The sequence below is a fragment of the Pogoniulus pusillus genome, chromosome 30 (assembly GCF_015220805.1).
Source record: "Pogoniulus pusillus isolate bPogPus1 chromosome 30, bPogPus1.pri, whole genome shotgun sequence".
Lineage (NCBI taxonomy): Eukaryota > Metazoa > Chordata > Aves > Piciformes > Lybiidae > Pogoniulus > Pogoniulus pusillus.
The window spans coordinates 7,460,366-7,480,876 of record NC_087293.1 but is presented as its reverse complement, the minus strand read 5'-3'; the positions used below and the strand labels follow the sequence as shown (position 1 = coordinate 7,480,876).

At 40.0% G+C, this 20,511-nt stretch overlaps 1 protein-coding gene across 1 annotated transcript in view; it reads left to right on the top strand.

Annotated features, from left to right (window-relative positions):
- The window catches only part of GLT1D1 (glycosyltransferase 1 domain containing 1), a 70,453-nt gene that overhangs the window by 15,436 nt on the left and 34,506 nt on the right, over positions 1-20,511 (top strand). Inside the window, exons 3-6 of the mRNA XM_064168158.1 lie at positions 261-366; positions 6,342-6,393; positions 8,891-8,927; positions 10,392-10,448. Coding sequence (XP_064024228.1) covers positions 261-366; positions 6,342-6,393; positions 8,891-8,927; positions 10,392-10,448 — 252 coding nt within the window. The remainder of the gene's footprint in view (positions 1-260; positions 367-6,341; positions 6,394-8,890; positions 8,928-10,391; positions 10,449-20,511) is intronic.

Here is a 20,511-nt window from a genome sequence, read left to right as displayed (position 1 = left end):
GCCACTGCCATCCATGGCAGAGCCTACTGCTTACATGTTATTCCTGATAAAGTGGCTCCTGCCACACACACAGGGCAGGAGGAGGAGGAAAAGAGAACGAGCTGACCTTGTTGTGAGCCTATAAAGAGATAGCAGAATTATGGGATTGAATAGCAATCTTCTAGTCCCCAGAAAAATTTTAACCCTATAGTCTCAACCTGGGACACAGCCTTAATAATTCTGACATTAGTCAACTTCTCATTGTAGTTGTTGCTTTGCAGGTAGCAGAATTCCTTTTGGAGTCATCTTTGGTGGAACAGATATAAATGAAGATATCAAATGTGAAGAAAAACGTTGTGTGATGGGGGCAGTGCTACAAGAAGCCAGGTAAAAGCATTCATAGAAGATTTGTGACCAAAAAAATTGCATTTTTGTAATGTCAGATCTTTTAGGAGCCGATCAATAAATGCTTGGAGATTTGTAGGCCAGCAGACAATGGACAGACATCTTCAAATCTCTGTGATTTTGTCATAGTATTTGATGATTCAGTGATGGAAGTAGAACAGTTTCTTCATAACATGCAGGCTGTGTCCAGCCTATTAATTTTGCATTTCCTCTGTTACAATCATTTCATTGTTTCTGTCCATGTACAAATTGGCAGAGGTGGAGCTTGAAACTTGGTCTCTTGGGCTGTGAATTTTCAAAAAAGACTCAAATCTCATTAACAGCTAATGAAATCTGTGCTCTTGCTAACTAATCCTGTGCTTTGTCTGCTGAATCATGATTGTTTTCTACAATAATAGAACTATGCATGTGATGAGGATATAAAATTCAGAGGGAAGTGAAAGAAATGAGAAGAACAAGAGTGAGAACAATTCACCTGGGATTTGGCAGGATATTGCTCTATAGAACAATCTATGGGTAGACATTATAAAGACAGCCTTTGATGGTTAGTACAACTGTGGACTTTAGCAACTTGACTGTCTTTTATTGGACACCTTTGTACAGAATAGTTTTACACCATCAAGTTTTAATTTCTTATGAAAATTATTTTAGACTTTGTATTTGCAGAAGTTAGGTATAAATGTATAGCTAAGTATCTTCAACACTAGCCATACAGTTCTCATTTGTACAGCACTATCCTGGTCATGAAGTGACTGATATTTGGTTTTCAAATAGTGAATCTTGACTAGTGGAGGTGATTAATGTCAAGCTAGTGGTGGAGATATGATTATGTTTGTGACAAATCTTTTGTGCTAGTTTGAAGCAGGCTAGAATGTTTTGGTGAGAACAACTAGATTACAGGCTTTAAAAGGAAAACAAGGCTGATGTCTACTTCCCTCACAGGCTTACTGAGATGTATAGGAACAAGAAATAAAAACATAGATTATCACTTTCACTTGGGCTGCTGGCTGAGCTGCAGCTCACTCTCTAACCTCACCCTCCATTTTGGACTAATCCACTTTTCTTCCTAAACCCCTGGCTGAACCTCCATTCTTCCTTGGGACTGGGGTGAAGTTGAGAGGGGTAGGGGGAAGGTGAAGGGATGGTTGAGAGCCTCTCCTGGGGACTCACGTATCTAAGAGAGGAGTTGTGTTTCAGTATTACCTTTTTACCTTGTATATTTCTGTATATACAGTAAATATCTGCTTGTATATTGTTCCAGCTGTAAATACAAGCTTCATTCATATTTCCAGAGCCAGCTGAGTCTAGTCTGGGTGATTTCCAAAGTGTGGGGGGGAAGGAAACACCCAAACCATCACACTTTTGTTAGCAGTGCAGGTATGAATAGGATCGTTACATCTCGTAGTACTGGTGTTAACCTAAACAAATTTGCACCCCATTTACAGGTGCCCTGTGCCAGAAGTGCTAAACATTGCTCCAAGTTGTGTTGTTTTGTTTTTTCCCAAACCCTCTTGTTCCTAGTGAAGTCTGGCTGGTTGCATATATCCAAACATCCAAAATACTCTATATTGGCACTAGGGTATTTTATGCATCAAATGCTGCCTGCCCACACAGACCAAGGTGCCCAGCAGTTTGACTTAAGTGAGTCAACAACTAAATATATCTGACATTTGTCCTATGAATCACAGAGCAAACCTGTTCTCAAAGGCCTTGCCTTTGGCTTGTTGACAGAGTGCTTGATTGAAAAGTAGGTGACTCAAGTATAAAGAACTTTTGTTCTTCTTTTCCTTCTAATGTGATCTTTCCTCTAGATACATGAACAAAGAAGCAAAGGCTGAAAACAGTCTTTAAGCAGATTCTCTTGATTTTGAATTATTTCTCCTTTTTTTTTCCAGTTGAATTGACAAGGGAGCATTTTCAAGGTGTTTCACAGTCCAGAAAAGTTCTAGCCACATCTAACTGTAGTCGTCAAATATAGTTCAAGAAATCAGGGAAATGACTGAAAACCAAACAGGTTTTTTTTTGCAGTATTTGTCCTTATTTCAGCCTCTTCAGAAAGGAAGCTTCTTGCTTGATCCAAAGGTCTGTTGACTTCAGCAGTGTTTGATCACATCCATGCTGAGCCAGTAAGCCCATTGGAAACTAAAACATTTTATTTGTGTAAAGCTTCTGATGGATGCAATTAAATTAATGGAGAGTTTAGGTCTTACCAAGATGGAAGCTGTGTGTGTAGCCAGTATAGTAGCTCACTGGTGGCAGGGATGGTTCTACTGCTACCTTCCTTCCTCTTCCTCCTTTCTCTTGCTTGTGGCTGTGTGATCCAACCTTCCTTTTATCACAACTGGACTGCTTTCTGAGCAGGTTGAACTCACTAATTGGTGGAAACTTGATGTGGTTGGTTGATTGATTGTTTTGATTTCTTTGTGGTGGATGATGTGGGGTTTTTGGGGTTGGTTCTTTTTTGTCTTCCTGAGTTTTCTACCCCTTTAATAAACAAAAAAAGTCAGCTTGTGGATGAATATGAGGAGGTCTGTTTGGTGGCAGTAAGTTGCTACAGCAGGTCCCTCATTCTCATGGCATTGTTCCTGGGGACTTCAGTACTCTGAAGAGTTCTCTCTCCAGAACTGAGATCTGCATAAGTAAAAAAGTCCCTGAGTGTAGTAGGTGGGATAGGATTTAAGCATCCAATGAAATCCAGTGGTACTGCTTGCATGCTTGCTCTAGGAGAGCTTAAATGCCTTGCTGAATGGAGCTTACTCAGGTTCCTGTCTTTGCTCATTCATCACAGCATTCTAGCTAAGTAACTGCAGTGGTTCAAATGCAGCATAATGGGGTTTGGTTTGTGTTAGCAACAAGGAAATGCACAGAGAATCTGCAGCAGGCTTATATCTCATAATTTTATCTTTGCTAATGCCACTATATGTTCTAGCTAGTATTAGCTAACTTACCTCTGGAGTAGATATGCTCTTCTGTCTGCAATGCCCTATGAAATGTGGTAGGTAAACAGGCTTTAAAGACAGCACTTAATCACACTCATTGAAAAATCATTAGGGCATGTTCTTACATGCTGAGGAGGCTTAAAGTGGAAAAGCAACAAAGCTCCATTCAGAAGGATATTTATATACTTGTTTACTTTTGTTATCAAATAATCAGATGTTATTCTTTACATGGGTCTGAAAGAAGAGGAAAAAAAAGATACCTAATAGGTCAGTTTCAGCAGTCAATTCAATTTCTGAGAGTGTCCATTTGATCCAATCAACTCTATGTTTAAAATACAACCTGTCACAAACAAGGTTAATACATCTTGTTCAAAAGCTGCACTGCATGTTTTTGTCATGACAAATAAATTAGGAACTTGAAGTATAGTTTGGGAACTTGAATTTCCTATGATGTTTCAAAATATGCTACTGCTTCCATATGTGGTTCCTAATATTTCCACTGCTACAGAAAAATGACTTCAGTTTTCTAGAAGTCATTCTGCATGGATCCCTTCTCCAATGTTATCACTGGTATTATTCATTGCATAGTTATTAAAAGAAATATTGATTAGTTTTTTTCTTTATTGATCACAAGGTTCTAAGCAGAAACATCATGAGTTGTGAATTACTTGTCCAGTACAATATGGCATCATATTCCATAAAACAAAGTATTGAACACTGTCTACCCTTGTAATGTGTGTTTCATTTATAATTAAATTCCTCTAAATGGTGGTTGTTCTCCTCTAGGGTATTTTTTGCTATTGAACAGTATTTTTCAGACTTAGGAGGAACAGAGTTTTGTAGTTTCTCTGCTTGTTAATGTGATTAATTGAATGTATAATTGCAAAAACTGGAAAGGGAGCATGTGCAGCTTGACAGAGCAGATATTTGCAAAGGCTTTAATAACCTTAAAGCTCTCAAGATGTATATATGAACTTCATTGTAGTATCATAAAGCAGGTGCTACAGAACAGATATATGGGAATAAGGTTTGTTGCAACAAACAGAAGTTGGAGTTATCATTCAGTGTTTATGTGACTTGTAATAAATTATTGTGATTTCATGTCCCTGGAGGGATTCAAGCAAAGCCTGGATGAGGCACTTAGTACCATGGTCTAGTTGATTGGGTAGGGCTGGGTGCTAGGTTGGACTGGGTGATCTTGCAGGTCTCTTCCAACCTGGTTGATTCTTTGTTCTCACAATGTAATGTCTCCAATGGAAAAGCACTGTTCTGGTTGTGAGTTGGCAATGTGCTTCATGTCTAATCACTGAAGTTGACTCAATGATATCTGAAGGTCCGTTCCAACCTCTAATATTCTGTGATTCTGTGCCTTGTAATATCTGATGACCCCTCTTTTATATGCAATATCTATAAAAGCAGTAGTAAAACCCAGAGTTTAGCTGGGCAGACACAGCCTCTCACATGAAACAGAGTTTAGCTGAGCAGCCGCATGGGCAGACACAGCCTCTCACATGAAAGAGGCTTTCAAACATTTCTATCCCACAGGACTGGTGTCTTCAGAAATGGTCCCATTTGTGTTTCTAGTTAACACTAAAGCTCTATTTAAGAACTGTAGAGGCACATTTTTATGTTTCATCACAACTTGAAAGCTACATTAACGCCAAATGTTCTTAAGATCTTTTCAGAACAGGAATTCTTTATTAATTGAGTCCATAAAACATCTCATATGACTTTTTGGTATTATACCCAGCTCCTGGTAAGAATAACTTGTTTATCTGGTTTGTTTAGAAATCAGACTTCTGTGACTGAAGTCTCTCTGTAATGAGACACCCAAAAATAGAACTGTTCCTATCAATACTTCTTTTAAATGGTCTCTGACATACTTCTGTTATGTGGAATGGTAGTGTACTGCAGACATTTCTGAAAGGCACAGAAGTCCAGAGCCGTTATAAAGATCCATAAGGGAAGTTGCTGAAGTAAGCTTGGGGACAGAATTCTGTTCTTCTTGCCAGGTGAAACCCCACCCATTCAAGTACTCTTTTGTTTGCTTTTTCTTATTTTAGCATTATGATTTATACACATTGCAGAGGAGGAGTAGATGGTGTTCATATACTCTTCTACAGTTCATTCATTCAAACACTTTGCTCATAACAAAATCTTAGCTAGATAATGGTCAGAATGCTCTTCAATCAATACTATGTCTGATTAACACAATAGTCTCTTTGCCTGTGGCAAATCTAATTTCTGGGCACCCAATTCTTCTTTATACTATAAAGGAATATTGGGTGTCTAACTCAGCTCTGCAAATTGCATCTCCATTGCAGCTGCCTAATATTCAGAGCTACAGAGCCGAGTGGCTCAAGTCTGTGAGATGGCAGAATTGAAGCCAAGTCACTGGATCCTCTGTCATCTGTTTCAGTTTACTTAATGCTGATATTTTTCCTGAAGAATAACATTTGACTCTCACAGATGTTTCTCACTGACAGCTTTGATTATTTAGAAATAAGAGACAACACTGGGGGAAAGATTTTTAAAACTCCATCTGCTCATTTGAATTAAACTCCAGTTTCAATGAGTTGGTAATAGTAGGACTGTGTATTGTCATATCACAATCGTATGAAACTTGCAGGACTTAAAGTCCCTTCTTAGCCTTGTGGCTATGGTGAGGGCTACTGCAACTTGTAGAAATAGGAAATACTGGTTGACTCTTGCAGCTATATATATATTAATCAAGATAAACTGAGACATGTTCCCATCATTTGGGTTTTCTCCTAGTTTAAGAAATCCTCTCTTTAACTTCCCAAGGGCTGTCAGTTGTAAAGCCTGAAGAGATAACCATTTGCTTTACCAGTATTTTCGGGTAAAAGACATAGAAAGCCTGCTTTTTGTCTTTCCATCTATAATCGTAAGCCTCTACTCTTTGTTCTTATGAAGATTTTTTTTCCTGGAGTACATTTCTGGGTTTTATGTTTAAACACTTAAGCAGATGATCCCAACTATTTTTGTCCATTTAACTAGGTTTGCAGTGGCTTTCACGATGAAGATGAAGGAACGGGCAGCAGCAGAGTGGGTATGTTTCCATGCTGATGCTTATGGTCTTATCAACTATGTTTTCTTCTGAAATGCTTTCTAAGTGATGCTAGAGAATTGGAACAATCTTCATAGTCTCTACTCCTGGTTTTTTTACTTTCAGAGAAAGCATTTCATATTCATGTGCTTCAACAGGTCAAATAAATGTGGCATTTAAAAGCTGTTTAGTATTTGAAGAGTATATACAGCAGTTTGGGAAGTGCTGTTAAGGCTTATCATTGTTGTTGTTACCGAGTCTCCCCTGATACTTTATGCATATATTTCTGCCTTCTAATACCTGAAGGGATCCTACAGGAAAGCTGGAGAGTGACTTTTAATAAAGTGGTTTTAAGCTAAGGGAGAGGAGGTTTAGACTGAATCTTAGCAAGAAGCTCTTCAGCATAAGGATGGTGAAGCTCTGGAATGAGGTTGCGGATGCCTCTTTCCTGGGCATGTTCAAGGCCAGGTTGAATGAGACCTTGAGCAGCTGAGTCTAGATGAGAGGTGTCCCTGCCCATGGTGGGGAGGTTGGAGTAGGTGATCTCTAATATCCCTTCTAACCTAACCTATTCTATTATTTAATAACTTTCTATTTTTAAAATTCCACTAAAGACCTTCAGTTGCAATAAAGCATTTGGAAAAATAGTTTGAAATTACTTGGTTTGACAACAGTGGAAATAGAATTAACTTCTTAAGGTGAACTGCAGAGCTAAAACTCAAGTTACACTAAGCCCAGCAGTATATGACCAGGCCTTGAAGGATTTAAGTGTTTAAGGCCAGGCTGGTTGAGGCTGTGGGCAGCCTGCTCTAGGGTAGGGTGTCCCTGCCCATGGCAGGGGGCTTGGAACTAGATGGTCCTTGTGATCCCTTCCAACCCTGACTGATTCTATGGTATATAGCCTAAAAATTGCACTTAACTTTCTTAAATCTCATCTCTGCTTCTGAAAATAAAACCAAATACACTGTACTGAATGAGATATGGAAAATTTAATCCAATAGTATAATTTTTAAATATGTTTTCAATGCATTTTAAGGAGATGATTTAGTCAGCAAGAAACTGGCAATGATAATGGATTGTTCTTTCTCTTCATTTAGTAGGTACCTTTGCATTTGCTGGGTTGCAAGGTTACTTCAGACATTCAGTGCTGTTACTTTTAGTATCTGATGGTCCTGTTTGAAAACAGGCTTAGTCAAAATTTTCTCTCTTATGTGGCTGAGTTGATGGTGGAGTGCCAGTGGAGTAAACTGAGATTAAGCCTTGAAACAAACAGTCCTCAGTCCTGGTTTCTGAAGAGCACAGTAAGACAATAAAGAGCTGCTGGTCATATGAGTACAAGGAGAGCCTTTGGGTAGCGTCAGGCTGCACAGACAAGCTCCACATCAGTCAGCAGGCTTGCTGATCCATCTTGGTAGCCCAGCTATTTACTGTGCAAGCCAAGTGTTGTGCTGTCTGAAGACATAGAAGTTCTTTTTCCATCTGTATTTTCAAAGGGCGAGAGCAAACACAACCTATTTACTTTCAAACAGTGAAGAATATGAATATATCTTTCCATACCTAGGTCACAGAATATCAACACTTTGTACATATTAACTCGCACTCCTGTGAAGTGTTTTATTCCTCCAATGTGTGCTTTATTAGTTAGGCTGTCAGTTAATTTAAATTATGAGCATGTAAGCAATTGCACTGTGCTCAAGGGCTCTATCTTCCAACAGTTGTTTTTTCTTTCTATTACATTGGATAAATTATCTTTAATTATGAAGTACATAATGCAGCATTTATAATAATCTGTATTCCAAATGGGTTTGAAATGCTGTAAAAGATCTCGTGCTCACGGTCAGTGTTGTATTTCAGTAGTGTAAAACTGATGCATAAGAATTACTGAAGCCAGTTTTATTGGCATTCAATTTCATTTTTCCATTCTCCTCAAGACCATTTAAAATATAGAAGACAGTAGAAAATTGATCTATAAAGTGTAAATAGGTCTGTACACCCTGTTTCACAGTACTCCTGCTATTTTCCTCTCCATGTTCCAAGCCCTGGCAGGGCTGTATTTACTCACCATTAAAGGTCCAACAGAGGATAAAATCAGATGCTTAACTTAAGCTTATTTTTGAAACTTAGTGATTTTAGGGAGCTAAAAGCCTGTCTTTATCTACCAGTTTAAGGCAGAGCTGTGCAGTGTGTCAGCTATGGAGACGAGGCTGGCTTAAGCCGCCCTCTGTCCCAATGGCTTTTCTCCATCTTCTTTGTTGCTGTGCCTGTGTCCCAGTGCTAATTTTCAGCTCTCTCACTTGTCTTGCAATTTTAAGTTCTGAAGTTGGCCTCCAGCTTGCACTATATCTTTCTTATAATCTGATTTGATCCTTAATGGTTGCAAGAAAATCATACTGGTGTGCATTTTCTTACACTAGTTGGGACTGTTGGAAGATTGAAGAGATCTTTTATGGTGACTGTGGTGAACTGTGAAAGTTAACTTTTCTTCTCCTTCTCTTTAAAGCCAGATGCTCGGAAGAAAATACATGTCCAAACTCAAGGTAAGGGTTTTGAAAGAGTGGCTAAGACATTCAATTAATCTGAGTAGTCTTTAGTACCTGTATGTTTCTGCATCTGCCTTCTTTTCCTTGGACATGGTTTTCTGAAATGGGTTTGAAGCCTTGGCTGCCCTGAAGTTGAGCTTTTTGCCATTGTCGTTAATTAAGGCAATATTTCTATCTCTTAGCCTAAATTTTCAACTCATTTGGTGCCTTTAGAAGCAACTTACAATAGGAACCTGGAGGACAAGATAGCACCAAGCATTCTCCAAAGCTTACAAAAGTTTTGATGCTAAATGATTATTCTCTGAAACTTGAAATTCCTTTAAATGCTTTAAGCTGAGTTCCCAGCATCATGACACCAAATCCAAAGCATAATACTTAATGGAGCAGTCTAGCTTAGAATTTTAGATATGATTACTTTAAAGTGCAGCTCCTGATTTTATCTTAAAATAACTATACAGATTCCAAAACTAGTTCCATTTGGAATATTTCACTTAAAAAAAAAAAAAAGAAGAAACTATTATGTCCAAATAACTCACTGCAAGGTCTATTTAGCCCAATTTTAGTCTATATTTAAGCCCTCAGTGAAGTAATAATTAACTAAAAGATTCATTCTCTTACTAATGATTTTATTAATTTACTTAGTCTTTAACATATGACAAAATGTTCAGTTTAGATTATTTTTACATGAATTTAATTTGCTTTCTTTGCCTTATGTTAAGGACCTGAGTCTCAGCTGATCTGTATCTGTTCTGGAATAAAATGCCTCCCTCAGACAATATTATCTTATGTGTAGATTTTGAAAGGCCAAATTTCACAAGGTGTAAGTGAGCTTAATTCCATGGGTTGCTAAAGAAGTTCCTACATGCAATGCAGCAGTTTCAATTAAATGTCAGTCTGATGACTACAGAAGGGTTCTACAGACAGCCTGACATTGTTGGGTTGGGAGAAACTTGAGATGCAAACAGCTGTTTATGGACTTCTGTGTGCTTGACAGAAGCACTGCTTTCTTAGGGCAAGACTTCAAGAACCATAGTTCAGCTATTCAGGAACCAATCAAACATCAGAGAAACATTCAGGTTGGAAAAGACCCTCTGGATCACCAAGTCCAACTGATATCCCTACTCTACAAGGTTCACCCTAAGCCATATCCCCAAGCACCACATCCAAATGACTTTTAAATCCAAGGGTGGTGGCTCAACCCCTCCCTGGACAGCCCATTCCAATGCCTGACCACACTTGCTGGGAAATATCTAGTCTAAACCTACTCAGCTGCAGCTTGAGACCATTCCCTCTTGTTCTATCACTAATTACCCATGAGGAGAAATCAGCACCAACCTCTGCACAATGTCCTTTCAGGTGTCTGTAGGCAGTGATGAGGTTTCCCCTCAGCCTCCTCTTTTGCAGACTAAACAGCTCCTTCAGTCGCTCTTCATGTTGTGTTTCTCTGTTTTTCTAACACAGGTATTAAGACTGCACCCAGTGAGACATTTGACTGGTACAGATTTCTACAAAATGCAGGTAAAACTCAGCTTTTTAATCTATATTCACTGATTTTAGCTTTAGTAGATGGAAGAAATTTAGAATGTGAAGGTCAATTGATTATGTAATAAAATGACTTAATGCTGTGAAGAATTAAAACTCGAATATTAGCTTCAGGCAGAATATTGATCAGGTTAGTCTGGTGAGGGAACTACCCAGGCTGCCTCCAGACTTCTGGGCTGCCCAGAGTTGAATTTCACCAAAGATGAATGGTCATGACATACAGGTCCATGCTCCTTAGAAGGTAAGTTAGACCAGAGTACCGATACCTGATTGTGCTGTGCTTTGTGTGACAGAAACTGTTGCTTTCCCCCCCAAAGAAGAATGTGTAGGCATTTGACTGTGGTAAGAAGATTTCAATATTATATTCATTGATCTGATCTCTGATAAGGCAGCTGTTCTCTGTTACAAATGAATCCTCACCAGTCAATTGCTTTATCACATCAGTAAATGTGTGCCATCAGTCAAAACCCCTGTCCAATTTTAAATTGAGCATTGTGAGGTTATTTTGTTCTCAGTAAATCACAGCACACAAGCACAGTGCCACCAAGATTAATAATTTTCTGAAGTGAAATGATTTGTCACTTGCTGGCACAGCCTTAGTGGTGATTGGATCTCATGTCCAACCATTTTATGATTAAAAGAGCAGTCAACAGAGTGAGGAGGGGGAAGCTCCCCCTGAAGTGCATTTCATCTAATATATTAGAGACAGTTTTCTGCCTAATGTGTACTAATGCAAAAGTGCAAAATAATTCATAATGTACATGAGAAGCAAACTAAAATGTGACTCCAACAGCTGTGCCTGTTAAATAATAGCTTGAGAACTGTCATCAGATTATTCAGTAGTGGTTTTATGGCTATTTCAGCTCACTTATCTTATCAGTCCTGTTTCTATGTCCGTCTCTGGTGGCAGCCTACAATTTCCACTTCTAATATTGCACACAGAGGCAGATTTTTTAGCTCTACCTTTTACAGTTACCACAGACTAATTAAGAGCTCCCACTGAACTGCTTTACTGGGGTTTTGCAGTTTCAAAGTGTTTAAAATTCTACTAAACTTGGAGCAGTCAGTAGAAAACTATGAACAATAGAAGGCAGTTTTGCACAGAAGAATACAAGTTTGATAGGGTAGGCTTGCATAATGCAGTGCGCTTGAAAAGCTCTCTAGCTTTTATGCAGGTGAAACTGTCAAATCTCCTTCACCTCATGGCATTTGTGATCTTTTTTTTTTCTCTTTATTTTCCCTTGCCTGTATCTTTGGCAGTATCCTTGAATATTTGTCAGCTTCAGGATTCCCAGGACCGAACATAAAGAAACAGCACGTGCCCTACAATGCAAGTTAAAACGCATTGGAGGCGTCAGTGTTAAATGTCCTTGGTGATCAGGCCATACATTGTCAGGTTATTCTTTCAAATTAAATAGGCTCTTCAGGGTATTTCAAGATTATTTTTTTTTTCACAGAACAGACTTCTTATGAATATTCTTTGTCATGTTTTGGTTTTTTTTTTCAGCCACAGAAAAGCCTTAACGTTTAACTCACGTTCAATATAACACCAATACATAAATAGTCTCTTTGAATCAGTGTGGTGGCTTCAAAAAGAATTTGAAGTGGATTTAAGTGAATGGCAGAATACATCAGATACAGTCTGCTGTGTGGAACAAGGGGACACAGTCTCAAGTTGTGTCAGGGGAAGTATAGGCTGTATGTTAGGAGGAAGTTCTTCGCAGAGAGAGTGATTTGCATTGGAATGGGCTGCCCAGGGAGGTGGTGGAGGCACCATCCCTGGAGGTGTTCAAGAAAAGACTGGATGAGGCACTTAGTGCCATGGTCTGGTTGACTGGCTAGGGCTGGGTGCTAGGTTGGACTGGATGATCTTGGAGGTCTCTTCCCACCTGGTTGATTCTATGATTCTAGTCCCAGCCCCCCAAATGTGAACAGTACTAAACCAAAAGGCTAAGGAATCACAGCTTTTAGTACCTTTCATTTGAGAGTTTGGTCGCTTACATAGCAGTTGCCTGATATAAACTGAAGCATTGTTGTGAACACTTTGTTGTTATTGTGGGTGCAAGATAACTTCAGTACAAAAATCATGGAATTAGTATATTTTTCAGAGTGTCAAAAGCAGGCTTTAGAGTTGCAGAGGTGATGTTTGTGTAGTATTAGCATGCTAGCTCCTAGCTGCAATATTTTCACTGGCTGGCTGCTGAAACATTTATTGACTAAATTTGCATTATGTTTAACAGTCAGCTTCAGAGTTTGTCTTATGTGGATCAGAGGCTGTAAGCAGCATCAGTCAAACCAGAAAGCCAAATCAAGTGCAGATTTCAACACAGACTTCAACAAGACAATGTTTTCAGTATATTTAGTAACTCAGACTATTTAGGGAAGTCTTACAGCCTGTGTCAATCTGGAGGTCAGACCAAGTGATCAAAACGTTTTTATCTGACCTTATAATACAGGAATCTATATACAAGGTAATCAGTTTTGTTAGCTGTTTTAGATGCCAATCTAGAGGTTTGAGAGGCACAATGGAAGTTCAGGCTTTTACTGTAGACTGATTGACAGAAAATGACAAGACAGTGTAAGTAAATGTGAAAATTGAGACTGACCTTTAATAAGTTAGCTCAAGGATGGAGCACAGATACTTAAGATCACAGACAGGCTTGATGTCATCATACTGTGATGAAAGACTCCTTTTGATTCCACTGGAATGTGGCTAAAACTTCTAAGATAGAAATGCTAATAAACACTTAGATGAATGTCATGGAGTCCTGGAATAACATCATGTGATTGAGAGACATAGATAACTAACAAAGCCTTTACTAATGAACTGAGGAAGCTTGTTTGCCCAGCAGATAAGACTGAAAACTGATTTTCTGGGAGGTGACATAGAATCATAGGTTCAGATGCTTATTGCCTGACCAAATAAAACATGTAATATACTTCTGTAGTTTCCTTTTTCTGCTCTTAGATAATTTCTGCTCCATAAACCAGCAATTTTCAGAGCCTGAAAGTTTGTATACCTTGTCCTGGCACAGACAGGGTTTTACAGAGGTATTGTGTTTTCCTAAAGGTATGCTGGAAAAAAAAGCCCATGTAAGAAAAAATAACCATTTGCTCAGAGAGGCTGCGGATGCCTCCTCCTTGGAGATATTCAAGGCCTGGCTGGATGGGCTTTGAGCAGCTTGGTCAGCAGGGAGATGCCACTGCCCATGGCAAGGGGTTGACACAAGGTGAGCTTTAAGATCCCTTCTAACTCAAAGTATTCTCTGAATCAAAGTTTGTGCAGGTATATAGATGACCAGTATCGGAATCAGAAGTACTGATGATGACTTCTGATCGTATCAGAAATACTGATAAGATAGCAGCAGTAAACTGTGTTCCCCAACAGATCTGAAAGCACAGAGCTTTTTTGTAGTCTGATCCAGTCAAAATAATGAGAAACAGGGGGGAAAAAAAGGATTGCTGGAGAATTTTTCAGTCTGATTTTTCTGGTTTTATAGCCTGCACCTGGAAGTGAAGACATTGATTTGACTTCAGCTGTCTTTGCAAACATCTCAGGAAGTCTAACAGTTATTTACTGTTGAATGTGAATAGCAGTATAAACACTTTGCATATAATTATTAACTCAAATTCTCCTTAATTTCTAAGAAACAAATTGCTTTCATAAAACATTAATAAATGCTTGAGATCTGTAGGTGGTTAAGTATGTTGCTGAACTAAGACCTAATTGTGCTAATAATGATGAAAGTTCTGTGTCATAAGCGACTTTGATTAAAGAAACTTCAGAGTCAGTAGAAAGGTAGCATGTTTGTGATGGTTTGGGTGTTCCCCATCCCCCCACACCTCAGAAATCACCCAGACTAGACTCAGCCAGCTCTGGAAATATGAATGAAGTTTATACTTAAAACTGGCACAATATACAAGCAGATATTTACAGTATATACAGTTATAGACAGAAATATACAAGGTAAAAAGGTAATACAGACACACAGATCCCCTCCCAGAAACCTGAGTCGCCAGGAGGGCTTCCAACCACCCCTTCACCTTCCCCCTACCCCTCTCAACCTTACCCCAGTCCCAAGGAAGAAAAGAGATTTGGCCAGGGGGTTAGGAAGCAAAGTGGATTAGCCCAAAATAGAGGGTGAGGTTACAGAGATGCAGCTCAGCTCAGCCAGCAGCCCAAATGAGTGGTTATCTATGTTTTTATTTCTTGTTCCTATACATCTCAGCAAGCCTATGAGGGAAGTAGACATCAGCCTTGTTTTCCTTTTAAAGCCTGTAATCTAGTTCTTCTCGTCAGAACATCCTAGCCTGCTTCAAACTAGCACAATGTTGAAGCTATACTGTAGTAGAACACCACAGTGTCAGTCAGGCTGGAAAACTTGGCTGGCCTGAGCAGCTTGGTTTGAATCATTGAATTGTGAACAAAACACGAAATCAAACTTCAGTGGCTAAGAGCTAATGTATAGTATTTCTGCTGTGCCTAGGGAGATGAATGTAAAGAAGAGCTGTGAAGGGAAAGATTTAGAATATCAAAAAAACATGCCAGACTTGGAGAGATTTATCTGTGTTTCAATATCAAGAAAATAAAATAACCATCTTGGAGACTGAAATCTCAGCAATAAACCTATGGATTTCCTTTTCTTAGGAGATCAGTTACTACTTTCAGAAGCTTTGGAGATAAATAGATGAACAATTTTTAAGAGGAGGGAAAGACCTGCTGTGATTCAAAGTGAAAAGAAAATGAGAAAGGTTATTCACATTCACCATCTCCTCATGGCTTAGATTTTGTTTCTGAACAAACCCAAAACTGGATAACTGGGCTGAAATAGTATAGACTTCATATTGCTCCCTAAGCATCCATAGAACACAACTCTGAACTTGAAATAAGGGGTTGAAAATTTCATCTTAAAATCTTTCATCATCCTTGACCAAATATTAATAACAAATCTTTTGGTTGCAGACTGTGGGGATTTAATTTTTGTTTGTTTTTTACATTGCTGGGCAATATTTGTGATAGCCATTCTAACCTAGAAGTCTAATAGTGACATACTTAATAAAATACACTTAACCTCTAGTTCAAACTGGATTGCTAAGCTGCAAAGGAATGGATGCATCTTAAAAACTTTGGCTTTGTGAGGTTGTTGGTTCAGGTCCAAAATGATAATGAATCCTATCAATTCTTTTTGTTTGTTTTTATTTTTCTCCCCTCTAGGGCATTCAAAGATATCCTACAAAGGCACAGGAAAGACTTTTAAATATGAAAACTATATATAAAAATATATTAATATAATTAATATCTATTTATATATATAAAAATTATTAATATTTCTATATAATATGAAAAATGTTTTATATATTTGAGCAAGTGGTGAGAAAATTGCTCACTTAAGATGTTCCCAAACTGCTGCTTTACCTCTCAGCAAGCTAATGCTTATATTATTCACTTAGAGGCCTGCAGCCTTTCAGTCAGATTAAAGATTTGCAGTCATATATTTGTTTTTACTGTGCATCTATGATTACTACTTTTTTTTTTGTCCTGATAGTACCTAGAGGCATGGAGTTAGAGGGATCTGCTCTTTCCAGATCTCTTTAGATAACACTTCTACTTGTTCTTGCCTTTCTGAGGAAAGCAATGTCCTTCTCAATGCTTCAGAAGAGATTTAGGCTTTAGTGTTAGCTGTCTGTGATCACATTTTGCTATCTTGGCATCTAAGTACGTGTTTTTATAAGGGTCAAAATGTAAACTATCACAGTGTGTCATAATAGTGAAATAGTTGATGTGACAAAACAGTTGCAAAGTTCCTTATAGGATTAGCAATGCAATCTGAAATAATCAACTGCTTGTTTCCAGTGCTGCATTATGAAAATAGTCTCTGTTTTTTATACCCTCCATTCTCTCACTCTGTCTTGCAAGTGGAGACCTCAAAACAGTGTACCAAAAGGTAAACCCAGGGGCATTGTTTTATGTCAAGCAATTAACAAAGCTGCTTGTCGATGAGTAAGTCTAGATGGGTAAGTCTAACTCCTGTAGGCCATGCCATGACTCAGTTGCAGCCAGGAAGAGAACAGGGATCATAGAATCAACCAGGTTGGAAGAGACCTCCAAGATCATCCAGTCCAACCTAGCACCCAGTCCAACCTAGCACCCAGCCCTATCCAGTCAACCAGACCATGGCACTAAGTGCCTCATCCAGGCTTTGCTTCAACACCTTCAGAGACAGTGACTCCACCACCTCCCTGGGCAGCCCATTCCAATGCCAATCACTCTCTCTGTGGAGAACTTCCTCCTAACATCCAGCCTGTACTTCCCCCAGCACAACTTGAGATTGTGTCCCCTTGTTCTATTGGTGCTTGCCTGGCAGAAGAGACCAACCCCCGCCTGGCTACAACCTCCCTTCAAGTAGTTGAAGACAGCAATGAGGTCAGCCCTGAGCCTCCTCTTCTCCAGGCTGCACATCCCCAGCTCCCTCAGCCTTTCCTCACAGGGCTGTGCTCCAGGCCCCTCAAGCAGCTTTGTTGCTCTTCTCTGGTCACGTTCCAGCACCTCAACATCTCTCTTGAATTGAGGAGCCCAGAACTGGACACAGTACTCAAGGTGTGGCCTGACCATTGCTGAGTACAGGGGCAGAATAACCTCCCTCATCCTACTGGCCACACTGTTCCTGATGCAGGCCAGGATGCCATTGGCTCTCTTGGCCACCTGGGCACACTGCTGGCTCCTCTTCAGCCTACTATCTATCAGTACCCCCATGTCCCTTTCTTCCTGGCTGCTCTCCAGCCACTCTGTCCCCAGCCTGTAGCGCTGCTTAATCCTGAGCATTAATCACCTTCCATCTATTAGGCAGTATGATTTGTGCTGGGTTCCAATGCTATCAACAAATACAGTGGCAGAGCAGCTGGATACCCTTTTGGTCGTGCAATTCTACTCTGAATGTTTTGTGTCACTGCTATATTGCTGTGTTTCAATTTGGAGCAGCATAATACCACCTCAGCTCCACCATGAAAAAGAAGTTGCATGACTGTGGGAGTTCCACGCCAATCTTAATCTTCCACAGTGTCTGTCTCATTTCAGCTCACCTGCAGTTCATTTGTTACCATCCCCACAGTCCTGTGCAGCCTATCAGGAGAGAACACTGTCAAGCTGATGAGAGGGATGAGTTTTCATAATCCTATCAACCACTGTTCTTGTTTTGACCTCTGACATCTTGCTAAACTGATGACCTGCTAAGCAGGCTCAAGTCTGGCTGGGGCCTACGTGCAGCTGTTTTTTATAGATAAAGCCAAAGAACCAAATCAGGCTCCAGCCACAGACAAACACTGTCAATGCATGGTTAAAGGAGCATCTCATGCTGATATTAAACAATTCTTTTTGTCACTGGGCCGTTGATTACAGTGGGGAGATTAGACTTGCATTCAGTGTGTGGTGATTCTGAAGGGTGGCTGGAAAACATGCACCATGAAGTCTTTTTTATTGCCATTGACTATGTGCAAATCCTTGCAGTTTGCATTTTGCTTGTGAAGCAAACAGAAGGGTGCATGAGCTAAGAGGTAAGGAAGCAGAGTGTGCTGTTTTCAGTCTTTGCTTGTGGAACACTGACAAATAGGAAGAGAACACACAGGTCAGGGGTTTCCTTTGTTGTTGGGGTGTTTCCTTTGTTGTTGGGGTGTTTCCAAGTCATTCAAAGGAGATAGTGAAACAGTCAAAAGAGCAAATCCATTGACTGTGCCATATTAGTGCACTTCCATTTCAGAACTGAAGCACATGAGGCACTAGTGTCTTGTTACAGATTAAGTAACCTGTCTGGGAAAAGCAGAATGATAGCAAAAGAATCACATACCAAAAGTCTTGCATAAGCTAAAGGGGAAAAAAAATGTCTTACTTCAAATACCAGTTTTCACCTAAGGGATGGCCATAGCTGGTAGTGGCAGCTATTGCAGTTATTGTCATATGTTCCCTCTTATGACCCTTGTGAGGACAAGCATGCTAAAATTACTGTATTCTTCTACAAATGGCTACTGTTTGTTTGCTTTTTTTTTTGGTTGGGTTTGTTCTGGTGGTTTTTTTTTCACAGCAGGGGTGCTAGCAAAGCTCAAAGCAGCAGGTGAGAAAACATCATCCTGATGTGTGAATGTAACCGTTTTTGGTAAATGAGCAGAAAGTTAACAAGGTATGCAAGTGCTACTGAAGTTTGATTTTTAAGTAGATTGAGAATGAGGAAACTGCCAGCACTAAAGAGTGGCAGAGGTGTGCTGGTAATGCAGTCTTCTCAGGAGTGGCTTTACATGTTTCTAAGTGGATTGAGTGGGGAAAGTCCACCTGTGAAAACGAATTAGGTGATGACCAAGATCTACAGCATGCATCAGAATAAAACTGTGATTGATTCTCACTTCACTAAATTGAATGGCAGAGGCAAATCTTGTTTTGACTAGTGCTCCTATTGTGATAGGCCTGATAGGCCAAAATAGGCTTTATCCATGTCCTGGCTTGCCCAGGCATGTTTTTCTGCTCTCCCTCCTGTTTTGGGGAGGAGCAACTGCAGGAAAGAGGACAAAGAACCTGGAGCCACTGAGCCTGAGGAGTCTGGGCTGCCCAGACTTGTTTGCATCCTGTGGTAAAAGAGGTACACATGCTTAGCTTGCGCCTGCAGCAAGCCTATGGCTTCACCTAATGTGGTCAGGCTCAGCTGACTGCCATTCTGATTGGCTGTTCTCTGTCCAAAGGCCCATTAGGCTCAGGCTACATTGATAAAAAGAGTTATGCAGGTAAACACAGCGTGCTCTGCCGTTGTATTTGTGCCTGCTGCTGCCTTATTGCATCTTGCCATGCTCTGCTAAGCTGTAAACTAGCTCTGCCACAAAGTAACAAACTCTGATGCTCTGAGTTTGTTTGCCTGGAAGCTCCACTGCCTCGAGTTTACCAGGAACAGGCTCTAAATGCCTCTGCACGATTGGCCTGCATAGCCAGCGTGACAACATGCTAAGACTGCCCATTGCAAGACATCCTGCTTACACTGAAAGTCTCTTGCCAAGGCGGGAAGTCCTGGAGATACACAGATCATCCAGAGGAGCCAAGAGACAAGCAATTGTGTACCTCCTTTCTCCAGTCTGTGAAGGCTGGGAAGAATCGGATGTCTCAGCAGCTGATGAGACAGTAACAGAATTCCCTGAAAGCATTTGGGTGCTATCTGAAGCTGTAGCTAGCCCTGTGAGTTGGGAAATAATATTTTGGGAGTAAATAGAATAGAATAGAATCAACCAGGTTGGAAGAGACCTCCAAGATCATCCAGTCCAGTCCAACCTAGCACCCAGCCCTATCCAGTCAACTAGACCATGGCACTAAGTGCCTCATCCAGGCTTTTCTTGAACACCTCCAGGGATGGGCTCCCTGGGCAGCCCATTCCAATGCCAATCGCTCTTTCTGTGAAGAATTTCCTCCTAACATCCAGCCTATACTTCCTCTGGCACAACTTAAGACTGTGTCCCCTTGTTCTATTGGTGCTTGCCTGGGAGAAGAGGCCAACCATTGCCTTGTGCCATAGCAGAAAAGAGCTTCCTGTGTCCATCTGGTGGACAAGCAGTATATTGGCTGCAAGCAGTGTATTGACTGCAGGAACCTCCTCTTCCAGCTCAATTACTGTTTATAGTTTTTGCTAGTTATTTCTAGATCTGGTTATTCCTCTGTATGTTTCCATGACCATGCAAAGACCCAACTGTTATTAAAATTAGTGGTTGGGGGTGGTGAGAGTTCTGAATATCAACATTAATAAGCAATATTAATTTTGAAGGTATCATCTCGCAGTTAATTACCCCTTCATTACAGCTCCTATAACAGCATTTAGAAGTGCCAGGTAGGATCCTGCTTTGCCAATATCTGCTATTTCAGAGAAGAATGCACAAAACTCCTTGATAGACAAGTAGGGCTTTGTAGAATTGTGAGAGTGGGATAGCTTGCAGTGAGAGCTCAAGGTTATGACTTTTCAAAGCCATAGTCAAATAGGGGAACCTATTTTTGTTAATAAATACTATTTTAGGTAAA